This window comes from Cyanistes caeruleus, chromosome 5 (assembly GCF_971803275.1).
Source record: "Cyanistes caeruleus chromosome 5, bCyaCae1.hap1.1, whole genome shotgun sequence".
NCBI lineage: Eukaryota > Metazoa > Chordata > Aves > Passeriformes > Paridae > Cyanistes > Cyanistes caeruleus.
In genome coordinates, this window is record NC_141705.1 from 60,759,273 (window position 1) to 60,773,623 (window position 14,351).

At 36.6% G+C, this 14,351-nt stretch overlaps 1 protein-coding gene across 16 annotated transcripts in view; it reads right to left on the bottom strand.

Annotated features, from left to right (window-relative positions):
• GAB1 (GRB2 associated binding protein 1) overlaps nt 1-14,351 on the bottom strand; it is a 105,984-nt gene that overhangs the window by 11,887 nt on the left and 79,746 nt on the right. For 13 of the 16 annotated variants that reach the window (XM_086889748.1, XM_086889745.1, XM_023926371.2 and 10 more), the window contains 3 exons: nt 9,205-9,806; nt 7,306-7,391; nt 6,796-7,099 (listed from right to left, as the gene is read on the bottom strand). In XM_086889748.1, the coding sequence (XP_086745874.1) occupies nt 6,796-7,099; nt 7,306-7,391; nt 9,205-9,806 (992 nt within the window). Of the gene's footprint in view, nt 1-6,795; nt 7,100-7,305; nt 7,392-9,204; nt 9,807-13,485; nt 13,567-14,351 lie in introns of all 16 variants that reach the window. The other 3 variants (XM_086889749.1, XM_086889746.1, XM_086889758.1) reach the window with 2 other exon arrangements.

Genomic DNA, 14,351 nt, shown 5'->3' on the forward strand with positions numbered 1-14,351 from the left:
TGGATGCTGATAACTATGGTCTCTTTAGGACAATAAAAACAAATTGAAATCAACTTATTCTTCAATGTTACTAAATATTAGAAGTCACATAAAGAGTCACTCTCCAGTTTTCTCTTTATCCCCTCAAAATAACTTTTTACAGCAAACTGGTACTTTCAATGCTACGGAAATTAAGAATGAATTGGAAAAAATATCTGATTATGAAGAAGTCCAACTCGATCTGACAGCTAAGGTTCACTGGTATTCCTAAAATATTTGGCAAATGCCATAAAACTACTCAGAGAATACCAAAGCTATTAGTCATCAAAATACTATTTGACTGCTCTAATTTGTGAGTAACTCTACATGTCTGTATTTTAAAAGCCCCCAAAGCATGATGAACTAAGAGCATTCAGTAACAAAGACTGTTTTAAAACCAAAGTACAATGTTCTGAAATGTGTACTGATTAGCAGTTTAATGCTGTACTAAGATTCGTGAAGGCCAAAAGACTTCAAAAACAAAAACAAAACACAGAAAAAAATAACAAAATTTAAATTATTATTTATTATTTAAACTAAAGCTTAACATTAAGCCTATTAAAAACTAATGGAATAGGAAGACAACATGTTCATCTATGTAAACTATGTTTTCTTGAAAAACTGATAAGGACACAGCAAAGAAGGGAAGAATTTTATGAAGAGAAATAAAAACAGGTCATTATTACCCCTGTTCTCTTGTTCCTGCTCTACCTAGTATCTTTGGAGTTTAAAACTACCAAAAAAAATAAAATTTAAAAAAAAAAAAATCCCTAGTCCTAATCTCTAAATTTAATTATCCCTAGCATTAGTATCAGAGCAAGTATTGCAGTTTGTCTTTAGAAAAATGGCATGTTTAATTTTGTTACAACCATTGTGTCCAGCAAAGCACAGCTTCCTCTGCAGCTGTGATCCAGCCATCCAAATGAAATCTTCATTGAAATTACTTGTTGTTTCAAAGTTTTAGAAGACAAATCACAGCTGCAAGTTAAGGACCGGCACATCACAGCAAGGAGTTATGTAAATTTCATTTAAAGCCATTAAGTAAAAACTAGACTTTTACAAGTAATTTAGTGCAGGCATGGAGGAAGACTAATTTTCAGCTAAATGGGAGCTTGTGGAAGATCAAAGAAGGAAAAAAATCAATAAATTTGTACTCAACTTGCTTTATGAACTTTGAGGAAGCACCAAAACATCCCTCAAAAACGTAATTTTTTTTTAAATTCCTAAATGGAATGAACAAAGGGTATAGCTTCCAAGACAGAATAGAAGATAAAATGCATGGATTTCTCAAAAGCAAAATTAACAGTACTTCTGTTCAGAAAAGTCATCACAAAAATTACAGTTTCTTTTTCAACAGATCTTTAGTTAAGCTCTTGCTGCAGACTGAAATCACCATTCTCACATTTTCAATTCTACTTGTCCTAAAGCTTCAGAACATAACTGAAGCTTTATTAAAGAATATGCAATATGATGATAGTGTAAAACACTGAAGTGTTGCCAGCTCCTAATTATTATTATTTTTAAAGAATTGTCAGTTCCCATTAATCTCAAATGCTGTCAGTGTTTCTCTGAAGTTTTATTTAAGGATGGTGTGGTGCTCCTGCTGTATCAGGACATACAATATGTTCACAGTATCCAACTTAAATATTTACATGTTTGAGTGTCTAACAAGGAAACTGTTCATCAGGCTATTTATAACTACCTTCATGATTAATGAGTGTTCTTAATTTCCTTAACAACTACCTACTTTGCCTGGGATTTCTAGAGCACCATGATTCACTGCAACAATGGGAGATTATTCCAGTCATCCAGAAGCATGAGAGCAGGTCCTACGGGGACAGTGTGGCAGGTGCTTCCTGCCATTTTTTTATAAATAAAAATGGAATTCTCTGTGAAGTTAATCCATTTGGGAGATGCTCATGAGGAGTGGTGGCAAAGATACAGCCACATTTTTAGAAGCAATCCACATATTTGTGGTTTAACCACGAATAAAAGACTATGTCTTTTAACATCTTAAATGAGAAAAAAACAATGAGAAAAGCAACCAGATAAAATTTTTTAACATTTTTAAAAACAATCACAATTTCCAACTCCATGAGAATTTTCTTCCTCTTCCTTGGTTTATTTTGTTTGTTTGTTTTCTTGTTTTCTAGCTGCAACTGGTTATTTGCATGGCATGAAAAGAAATGTATGCACCACTGTCTCTAAATCAAAGTTTAGCACATGCTGGGCTAAAAATTACCAGGGCCAAGCAGCAGGCTCTTTTAAAGGCAATCATGTGGACTTAAATTGTAGGAAGCCTCTCAGATTAAATGCTGATAATATTTTTGTTGAAATATAATCCATTTAAAACAAAACAAACAAACAAAACAAAACAAACAAAAAAAAACAAACAAAAAAAAGTTCAAAAGCACCACACTAACTATAGGTTATTTTTGCGATCAGCAAAATAATCTGTCTCACACAATCAAAAACTAGGACTGAAAATATTGTGCAAAATAATCTTGAATGCAATTAAACCCTAACAGTATTTGGGAAAATAGAGTTTGGGAAAATAGAGCTATTCAAGACAAATGAAGCAAAGTCCAGTTCTATATTGTAAGCTGGGAATCCTAAACTCTGTATTGCCTCTGTCAGCAATCTACTGAGGGATCCTGAGGACATTGTTCTATCTCAGTTCCCCGTGACCCTCAACTAGGACCTGGGTAAATGGAACCCTCTCAGAAAGTGCTTTTAAGTATTATTGATCAAAAACTGTACCAAAATGACATTTATATTCATTCATTCATCACATTCATATACTATATTCAAATGAATGAAACTTAACTTTTGATTTTCATTTTATCATGGTCATGAATTGTTAGTTAAGCCATATGCCCACTGTTCATATATTTATTTTCAGAACCTTAAAAAGCCCACTTTGGTAGAAATGTGCTATAAAAGAGAAGAAAGAAGTTACCAATGAAATGTAAGTTGGTCATCAAGCTGAGATTTTGAGGAAGTAAACTCCACCATCACCAATTCCATTGCTGACTTTATACTTTGATTCAGATATTGAAAAAGTGTATTTCATCAGTCAAGATGACAAGCACATATTTCTTAAGAGATTTCAACCTTACAAATGGGATGATGTTACACACCTATGACTTGTTCTGTACAGCTCCTAAACAATTAAAAAAAAAAAAAAAACACCAACAAAAAAGTCTGGTTTTGCAGATGTTTGGTCTTAAAGTCTTGTTTTAAGATGAGATACCCCTCTGCCCTATTCATGGAAACAAATCTGGGCCAGGAGGGGGTCACTGTCATGCTCAGAGGCTCACAGAGAACCTCATCTCGCAAATGCTGCACCACTCAAATGCTTCCTCCTGACCCATAAAAAACAATTCACACCTTTCAAATTTTATTTTTGTCCACAAACTTTTCCCTTGAAAAAAAAAACCTGGTTGTTCTTTGCTGCCTAGTCTGTCTAGGAAAACTTCCTTCACCTCACAGCATTTGGGCACCTTTAATTCTACTGTTCCTTCTTGGACAAACTGTATTTTGAAGAAGGCATGTCACCATCACAACAAACGTCACTTTTGCTCTGTGGCAAAACCAGTCACTGTCTTTGAACAATTCAGAGAGTAAGACCCATCTGCATGGTTGGATGCAATATTTTTTCTATTTGAAGCCTTTTACCAGCAACACACTTGCAATTTAGCATCAGGACTACATGCAATTGTGCTAAGCTGAAGCAGCCAAAAAGCAGAAATACAAAAATCAATATAGCCAATGGTCCTATGTATCTAAAGAAACAGCACCCTAAAACCCCCAAGTTAATAAAGAGATTATTTTTGTCATTCAATTACAGGTGAATGCAGAAAAGCACCTGCCAAACACTCTCCATTTTGTCCCAAGCAATACATCACTTACCTTTTGGTATGCTTCACTAAAGAAAAAGTAAGTGTTTTGATTCAAATTATTGGGGCAGAAAGCCTACACCATGTTATGAAATTACTTTCAAGACTTCCAGAAAGTACTGGAAGCTCCCCATATTTACAGAAGCAGCTATAAACTAGAGAAATGAAACTACACAAATCTGTATTATAATCTCAAGGCTATAGATTTCTCCATTATTATTTTTCAACCCACTTTCTGAAACAAAGTTCTCCTAGAGAGCAGTGGAAGAAGAAACAGGCTGGGGATATCAAAGAACCTAAGGCTGTAAGTAGCAACCCCTTCAACCAAAGGAAAAGAGAAGACATGGTAAACATTTGAAAACAAAAAGCAGTATATTCTGCCTTTATGTGCTAGTTTCACTGCATTACAAATGTTTGTCAAAGTCATTTTTAGCACAGGATGTAACAAACCTCCCTGGCCTACAAAAACATGACTGAGCTAAAGCTAATACTCATGTGAAAGGTGGTGGTATTTCTAATAGCTTCCAAAAAGCTTGGAGACAGTGCAAACATTGTTTTTGCAACAATTTGTAACCACCAGAAAAAAAAAAAAAAAAGACAGAACAGCTTTTTCTGACATAACATGAAATATGCTCTCATAACACCTTACCCCAAACACTCCTGATCTCTGCAGTATTTTAGAAACCACTTTTTGGAGAAGCACCAGTCATCTTGAATCAATGGCATATTAAATCCCCTCAATATTTAAAGAAGAAATAGCCCAAAGATAAATGTTTTATGTTCCATTTCCTCCCCTTCTGTGTCTTCTAAAGATTCAGTGAACACACAGGCCTACTTGACACTTATAATGCAGTAGTTTGTAGCAGAAGAGCATTGCAATACATTTACATAAACAGAAACAACCTGATAATAGAAGTTGCTACAAGAACTTGAAAGCTCAAAAAACAACACAGAAGATTATAAAGCACACCATTGTTTTATTTAGGTAAAGGTCCACTTAAACAAGGTGGAACCTTGCAAATTCAAAGGAACCTACAATTTTATTTTCCCAAAGGTATACCTGGAAGGAGTTATTTGTGCAGAGATCTCAACTACTGAAATGGGAATGTTATCACTATTCCGATGTGTCATCAGATCTGTTATTCACAACGTAAAACTTACAGTGATGCATTCAATAAAATTAGAGTGAGGCAGTCTGTGTGTGCCTGCTACTAAAATAAAACCCTCAGTGATAAATTAGAATCATTACCATGTTTGGCAGCTCAAGATATTCACAAAACATTTTTTTTCAGCCCCTAAGCAATATACCACATTTACTTTTAGGGAGAGTTTTACTTTAAAATCACTTTAGTTTTTAAATTACATTAAACAATCCCATTATATTACAGTAATAATATCTTCCAGAAGTCTACAGGCAAAAATTTAATCCAGTAACTCTACATTCATTAAGAGGTATGTTAACACATCTTAAAGTCCTTCCTCTGGTGTTAGCTACATCCTTTTAGATGTAAAACATTTGAGGACAGAAGCAAAGCAGGAGCCTTACATGCCACTTTCTGACTGTGGAACACTAATTCAGTTCCAAAAAGAGAGATGCAAGAGCAACAATGCTGCCCCATTCAGCAAACATATGTGCGGCGGCTTTTCCTGCTAACAGCAACAGTGAGATGCTTTTCAACACATACATTTATTACTTTCGAAGGTCAAACATTTTATCAGTAAAATATACAAACTGGCCAGTCTGGGAAAATATTTTAAATCAGTTTAGTTTATTCTGAGAATGTTTTCCAGTATCAGCTTTCATCAATCTCTTCCTGTCCAGTATTTCTTAAGAACTAAGAAAAACTGTTGTCTGGTAACACATTAAAAATTAGAAACCAGCAGAGGGCCAAAAGTCTTAAAAAAGGCCATGCCTCAATTTTTTAAAATGGAGAGGCAGAATGAGATGTGGTACTTTCCATTACACACAGCTCATCTGTCATAGTGAGACTCTCTACTTTCATTAATTACAGGCTGTTTTAACTTAGCGGTAAAGATACTAATTTAAAGGTTTAGTTAGTGAATATTTTGGATCATCTGAATGTTTACCATTGCACTTTCCCACAATGAAGTCAAGCATTCTCAGTGTAATTTCTTCAAGTACATAAGATTAAAAATAGGACTTACTGAAATGCAAAATAGGGCAGACATCTGACCTAATGTTCTTTAGTTCCCTCTTCTACAAGAAAGTTAGTTATCTTGTCTCAAAAACACAGAAGGGAAACAAGTTCATTAAGCATTTGCCTGTATTTCTAGTAAGATGATTGATAAAACATTTTAGATAAACTTAGAAAATCCAAGCTATTTATTAGGGATTCTCTATACAAGTATCTCTTATATTGCAACTTGATCATCTTGGTTCCTTAAGAACTCTGGTCACCCAAATAATCTTTATTTTAAGGAAAAATAAACATGTTACATGTCAGATTTAAGAGAATAATTTTTTAGGATAGATTCAAAGTGGCCCTTTAAAATGAGTATGTATTCTGATCCCGTAGCAAACACTGTTACGGCTATAAATTTGTGTTCTACCCAATGCCTTGTGTTCTCTGCATCACAAGTGTCTTTTCTATACAGGGACCCACTTCTGAATCTTAGGAATTCAGTGACATTTTTTCATTAGTGACTACAGCAACAAAATTTAGCATCGTTATTGTGATGTTTTAATAATGTTAAAAATAATCGTAGGGTTCCTCTGTGATTTGTTTATCTTATAGGACAAAAATTATTTCTAAAGTAATTTCTAAAAATATGACCATTTTCCACTAAGCAAAAGCTGAGAGAGCTATGTTATTTTCTTAGATGATAAAAATTAGGTTTTCTTGGAGGTTTTCCTCACCTTTTCTGTCTGGTTTGAGGTTCCGATCCACTGGTGGTGGCTCACATTCTGCAGCAGGTACTGACCGTCTGGGAGGGGTCTTTGGGCTGGACCTGAAACCCATGTGAGCAGGAGGAGGGACTTGCTTTCCAAATAATGGAAAATCAAACGTGCCTGGTATCATTGGTACATAGTTTGTTTCCTGGATGGATTCAGTGAAGCTGCTGGAATGCTGTCGTGGAGGAGAGTTGGGATTCATTGGGACATAATTTTCATCTAGTTCTTCACTTGAAACACTTCCCACTGTCAACATGCTTCTGTTTTTCTAGAATTAACATATATTTCCTTTAACAAAATAAGTTATGCAATCAGCTGTGAATCATATAAGTCTTTTAAACTAGTCTACTCAGATTAATGTATTCTGTTGAAACTGAGAAATCACAAACACTGCACAGCTTGCTTTCTTACAGAGGAACAAAGAGCATTCAAGCACTGTCACTTTCGCCTCTCATCAGATCAAGTCATACTTACAAAGTGGTTATGGAAGCCCTCCAATGAATTAGATCTGTCATTCGGAAACGTTCGTGGAATATCATAACAGTCTTGAGAACTAATTTCTAAAGAAACAAGAAGAGAAAGTGGCTATTTATCACCCCTGTTCCTGTCACTTGGCACAGGGATCCAGAGTCTGTTATTATTTACTGTCTGCTTCTGAGAGTACACAAACACACCTCCTGAAGCTGTAGCCCCTAGATTTATTTGAGAGAACTGTGTTCACAAACAACCTTAGCACTCGTCAGTCACAATTTGAAGCTCTCACAGTGGCATTTTTCCACGGCAAAAAAGGAAAAATGAATTTTTGCTTCTAAAGAAGCAGCAGGAGTCTCTCTTTCAATTGAGCAGGTTAAGAACTTAGTGTAAGAGTAGAATCTGTGCCCTCATGAAAAACCTATTCTAAAATAAACAACCAGTAGATGTAGTTTAACGTCTGCAGTTTTCTGACTGATGTCCTTTGCTTGGAAAGTGCTGATCCCATCTGTTGCAGGAACAGGTGAATCCCTTCTCTCAGCTCCCCAGTGTGGTCTCCAGGGGCTTTCAGTTGGAGTGGACAGCTGCAGAACCAAAGATCTCTCCCTTTTCTGAGTCCTGGCTCTTGGCAGTCCCTATTAGGCAGGTCCTCAGCTCCATGGCTGGTTCTTTGCTGGACAGGGGTCTTTGTGAGACTCCTGGCCCCCAGTTGCTGCTCGTCTATGCAGGGGTGCCTCTCATCATCCCCATCCTCCAGCACAGAAACTGAACAAAATGTGGAGTTTATCCCCACCTTGCCCTGAAAAAAAACACCTGAAGGTACCCTGAAGATTTTTTGTAAGATTTTCACCACAGAGGAAAGAGAACCAACTCTGCTCTTAAGTACCAAATTTAAACAGTGTTTTCAGAAAGACTACTTTTCCTGAGGCAGACAATCTCAGTTTCAGTGTAGGAATACTCACCGATAAACTTAGCAAAATGAGAGAAAATAAGCAAACGAGGATCTTTCATAGTGTTACTTTGTAATTTTAAAACACTAACAACCACCAATATTTTATGCTCAGTCTACAAAATGAGTGACAAATAGGCCAATAGTATCTGAGCACCTGTATGATCCCATCCATTCTGTATACTGCCTCCTCTAAAAGCCTTGTATTTATCCTTCATTTCAAACAATTCTCCTTTAAAATCACCTCTAACATTAGTATTGACTTAAACCACTGTCAAATTTCACTTTAAAAACAGCACTGTAATACCTACCTGCTTCAGAAATCTGAAAGAAAATTAAAACCATAGCCCAAGAGTGGTTAACAAGGCAACACACAGGACAGCACATTTGGAGTACCAACATTTAGGTGGCCACAATGAACAACTTTAATTTTACTGAAAGACTGTAGTAAGCATATCTATCACATGGACGGAAAGAAAGGCTGGTGGCAGTGATCATCAAATCAGGGTTGATCTCAAAGCTCTGGGTATACAGAATATCCCACTGATCTTCATGAAACAATTTCAGCTTCTGCAGATTGGACCACACTTCACTAAGCTCAATTAGGTCATTCTGAAAGGCTGATAATGGTAGTATTTAACTCAGTTATATGAGCTTATTACTAAATAAATATGTCTAGGTCTTCAAATATTTTTAGTGAAAGCTGAATGCCACAGTGCAATACACAACCCTTACAGATGTTCTGTGCTTTGCTGTTTTAATGGTTTCCTTTAAAAATCTCCTTTCCTCTTTCTTATGTATTTTAAACATAGTGAACACAGACCACTTTGTGAGGGGCTAAACACTTGCTCTTACAGGCTAGAAATGCCCCTCACATCATTCACACCATTTGTATCATTCAGATCACATAGTTCAAGACAAAAATTCTGCAGGATAAGGCAAGGAAAACTGACCTTTCCGGAAGACATTCAAATCTCCCGTTGAAATGGTATTACTGCGTGAGGGCGGCGCTCCTGTGGCGGGGATGCAGTAACTGCTGTCAGTGTCTGAAGCAGTGCGACTGATGCTACAGGTTTCCACAGGAGATCGATCCACCGCCTGGTGAGGTTTGGGTGGCCGAGGTGGAGGGATGTCTGGAATAGTCTCCAGTTTTGAAGTCTGAGACAATGTTCCCTCTGGGAAAGTTCGTGGGATCTGATAAGTACCTCCAGGTGTGGGGGGAATGTCATAGCTAATGGAGATGTGCCTCATCTGTGCGTCTAATGACATTGCTGATGGGGTATTGAAAACATGTTGCTCTCCTTCAGCATCAGTCCCAGATGGAGATGCTGCCTTGGGCAAAACATCCTGGGAGTAACTCCTAGGCAGGTTGTAGAGGCTGGAGTCTGCCAGCATCAGCGTGGATCGGGAAGGTGGGGAATCGTAGACACCCTGCTGTGGGAAGAAGCCGTTCACAGCATGCTTGCTCCCTGATGGAGCAGGGTTTTTGTGGGAGGGCAGGTTATCATTGCAGTCTGTTTCTGAAGAGCTGGATTTTGCAGAGTCAGCATGAGATCTACATGTGAGATTGCGAGAAAAGAACGATGATGAACACACAGAGAAAAACAAACACTGCAAGTCATAAACACATTTATCATGTCGCCAACTGAAAAGTCTACCACTGTATTCCAATTTTTTTTTATTTTTTACTTTTTTAAATGCGATGCAGGAACTTGGTTATTAAACAAGCAAGAGTACCTAGGGATCCTAAGTAGCTACATTCATATAAATTCAAAGCACAACTGTGGAGCGTTATCAACAGCTCCTCAACAGGTCGATGTTTCATAAAGCAAGCGGTTATCAGGATGCCAGTTTGAAGCCAAATTTGTTTGGGGGCTGGTGGTTTTTTAATTATTATTTTTTTAACCCATGCTACAAACTAGCAGCACTTCATTGGCACTGTTAAAGGTAAAAATAAGATGCTCAATTATTGGATTTACAGCACTTGATAATTCTAATCATTATTTAAAAAATGTTAAGAGAAAAAATATGTCTGCTTTTAAGCCCCTAAATGCCTTAAGTGCCTGAAATTATACTGACCGTATAAAACTCATTTCAAATATGCAATGAAAAGAGAAAGAAGGGGTAAGATCATAAATAGGAGGAAAATAGTATGTTCTATGAAAGAAAAAAATCCATAGGTTACATGTGCAACAGACAGCTTTTGTCTTGAATGAAAATGGAAGTGGTGTTAGATAAAGCTGCAGAGCAGTTTACTTTTGATTTCTTAGGAAATTCTTTTATGAGAACAGCACTCATTACTATTGGTACTAACCACTACCAGTAAACTTACTTAGGAAGTTTATTCCAATAATTTGATTTCCTTTCTAAACCTCCCCATTTACTGTGCTCCAGGCAGAGAAATTCACTTATCAGTCTGGCTCCTTGCTTAAATGAAAGTCAAAACACTGGCAAAATACTAACTCTGGAGATGTTAGTGGTGTAGTTAAGGAAGTCCATACACTTTTTGATCAAACATACCATATTTCCTATTTTCGTTACTACCATACCATACCATACCATACCATACCATACCATACCATACCATACCGTTAATTTATACATGCACATGTAGATATTTCAGCATGCATGGTATCAGGCTCTGCACCTCAAAGTGCTCACAACCAATATTTATTATTCACATTTCATTTGTCAATAAGTATGTACAGAACTTTCTTAAGGGAAAGCCAGATTTATCTCCCAGGGTTCTGGCAACATGAGGAAAAAGGAATTCAGTTAAACTATTCATTTAGGGTCCCTCTCCAGTCATCAGAGGAATAGAGGTTGTGTGAAACACAATCTGTTCTTAGGTAGCCATCTAAACCCAATGAATCACTCCCTAAGTGCTTCTGTGCCAGCTGTCAGAGGAACCAACATGATCAGCTTGGAATGGACATCTGCACTCAAGAGAAATGTCATTCACCTCACCAACCGGTTTTTGTTCTGTGTAACAGCAAAGATACAATCAGGACAAGAGGCTTACAATAGTTCTCACTTCAATTTTATCACCTTTTCCTATCAGCTTACTCTTATTGTTTTTGCATTTTTTCCATGAGAAAAGGTATAGTAATTTTGGTCTGGTTACTATCTTAAACAGATTTCAGTTCTGTCACTGGTCAGAACTGGTGTCCAGGTAACAGTGAACTTTAATCTACATTTAGTTTAATTGACTCCCCTAAAAAAGAAGATAATTTTCTCATTATTTGTTCTCAGCACAACCAAGAAAGGAAAACTTCCTACATTCCTCATGATGCTGACCATGAATACATATTTATATTGTTTGTTAACAGTTGCCTTAGAGCTCCTTGCCTCAGAGCTTCAAAAATTCATGTATGAACCACTGGAAGTTTAAAACACTTGCAAAATATAGAGCACATAGGACTGAAGGAAGTACATGAGGTTACAGAGTGCATAATAGATTGTGAACACTCTGAGTTCAGCCCCTGCTGCAGCCCTTCCTTTTTTTTTTAAAGGATTGATTCAAGAGTTCCTGATATACTAGATTTCTAGATATACTCTCCTACTTCTATGATATCCATTTAGACCAAAATCCCAAAAAAAGTCAAGTGTTTTTGACATGAGCAAATATGGCAAGGATTGGGATCTCTAATTTTTATACTCTAAAAATAAAGTGGGCTATCTAGAGAAGCTGGACACTGACAATCAATTGTGGAAGCAAAATTATTAGTTCCAGTTCACTAGGATATACTTTAAAAGGAAAAAAATTCTAAAACTACGGCATAAAACATAAACACTACATTTATCTTACAAAAACATGTAGGAATATATGTAACAAGGCTCAAAATGAAACAACAGCATATTTACAATGCCAGAGCCTAATGATTACCCATGAAATTCAAGCAACAAATGCTATCCTTTTTCAATATAGGAGTTTTTCTGGGTCTAAGTGAATGATGTTTCTTTCTTGACCACAAACACTTGTGCAAACTTTAGGCTTTCAAAAACCATGAAACATGAGGCAACCAGGTCTGTAATTTGCTTAGCTGATGGCAACAGCTTACATATCTTATTACAAGATTTAATTCACAATTTTGAAAGTAATCTTTTGTAATCAACATCTTGGTCTACTGCAATAATTTTCAAAATGTGAATGGGCTGTAAGCAATCTGATTTTGTACAACGGGAAGTCTGAAGACACGCTGAAACAAAGCAAGCAGTTTATGCCAAAATGAAGCCAGAAAATTCAGCCTCAGAATTTTAACTATTTTTAAAAGTCATCATTAACCACTGACCATGATAAGAACACCATATACAATTCTGAAAATGTACAGTGCATAGTTGACAGGAGCAGACTGTACTCCTGGTTTGAGTTTTTTTCTTTAAGTTCTTTCTCAAGGTCTTCTGTACTTAAGGAATTTTAATTTTCCCTTCAGTACAGTTCAATAAAAAAAATCAATTGGCTTAAATAGTCCATTAACTGTTGGTTATTATGGCAAATATTAAAGGGTTTTTACAACTCAGTTTAAAATAATGGCAAAGCTGGATGTAACATAATGATAAGTGGAGGATGACTATGACATGAATTCAGTGTTATCACATGTGTGTACCACATACGTGCAAATTATGCTAAGTGGCCAAACTATCCCTTATTCAGTGCTAGGCCTGGCCATCTCTTTCCACATACCAAGAAAAGAAAGCTGTCCAGCCTGTTGATCTACAAGGACTAGGCATTAAGTTGAACAGAGAGGAGGTGGGGCAATGATGCAAGGGGAGCCCAGTAAAAAGCCAGCCTCCACATACTAAAAACCACTTGTTGACAGAGACCCAGGAGAAAGGTTTATCAAGTGTTTTAGTCTGAGGGGTAATCATCTCATTTTTGCAAATAAAGTATTCACGCTTGCTTGACCACTCATCCTTTTCAGCTGATTCTTTTCCCATCTGCAGGACTCTAAATGACTGATTAAACAGAATATTATGAACAAAATGGCAGCAAAATTGCTCTTGTGTGCCAGCAATCTGGGATAGCAACAGCAAGTATAGAAATAACAGGATAGATGTATAAATAACAACCAGACTTCTTTCAGAAAACGGAAGCCAAAGTCGCATAGTTTTTCTGTTAAAACTCACAGAACACCATGCAAGATGAGTCTCAAACAAACAATGTTTTCAGGCAAGTTAATGGCTCTGTGATTAATTTCTCACACGTGTTCAAAGTATGGCTACTGTTCACTCACTGCAGTGGAATCTTTTTACTTTCAAAGTCTTCTAATAGCAGGTATTCCTGCCCTTCTTCTGAGAGAAAAGGTGATCCTTGGCTGGTTCATACACACAGGAAAGATAAGGAAGACAGCATTCAGTATTTCAATACACCTCTCAAATGAGCCAGAACAATAAGGGATTTGGAAGCAATGTTTGGCTGCATTTTCTTATCTAGGATCCAAACACAAACCTTAAAATCTCCCTAAATGCTACAGTGAAACAATGCTCTTTCTTAAGAGCACTCTTAAGCCAGCAGTGATCAGAGCATGAAACTATTTTAGACAACATACTGCATTATAGTTACAGCTGCAATTGCTGCGTGCAAGACATTCTCATGACAGTATGTGGTGCACTCTATGACACTGTAATGGAGCATTTAATAACTATTTGCTAGGTCTGAAACACTACAATTCTCAAAAATCCCAAAGAGGCGATTCAGATACATCTATATTTCAGTTACCCATCCCACCCAAAAAAGAACTTCAAATAAAACTTTGAACCTCAAATAGAACCTTGAAATCAAATTCAGTGGTTCCCAGATTAGCTGTAAAGTAACATGCAGAATCAGAATAGAAAACGTTCCCTCTGCATATTGGTAATTTTTAAGTCTAAAGAGAAAACATTTAAGTAACAGTACCTGACTGTTTAATTGCAGCTATTAAGCCTTGCACTTTGCACTAAGTCTGTATGAAATACACAGAAAAATCGTTCAAGCCTGGAAAATAAGAAAATGATGCTGCCATTTAAACGTTTTTCTTTGACTGTAAGGATGTGGATTAGGGTAGAGTGCACTCTTACAAATCATCTTAGTAATGTGCTACACACATACACGAAGTTCTCA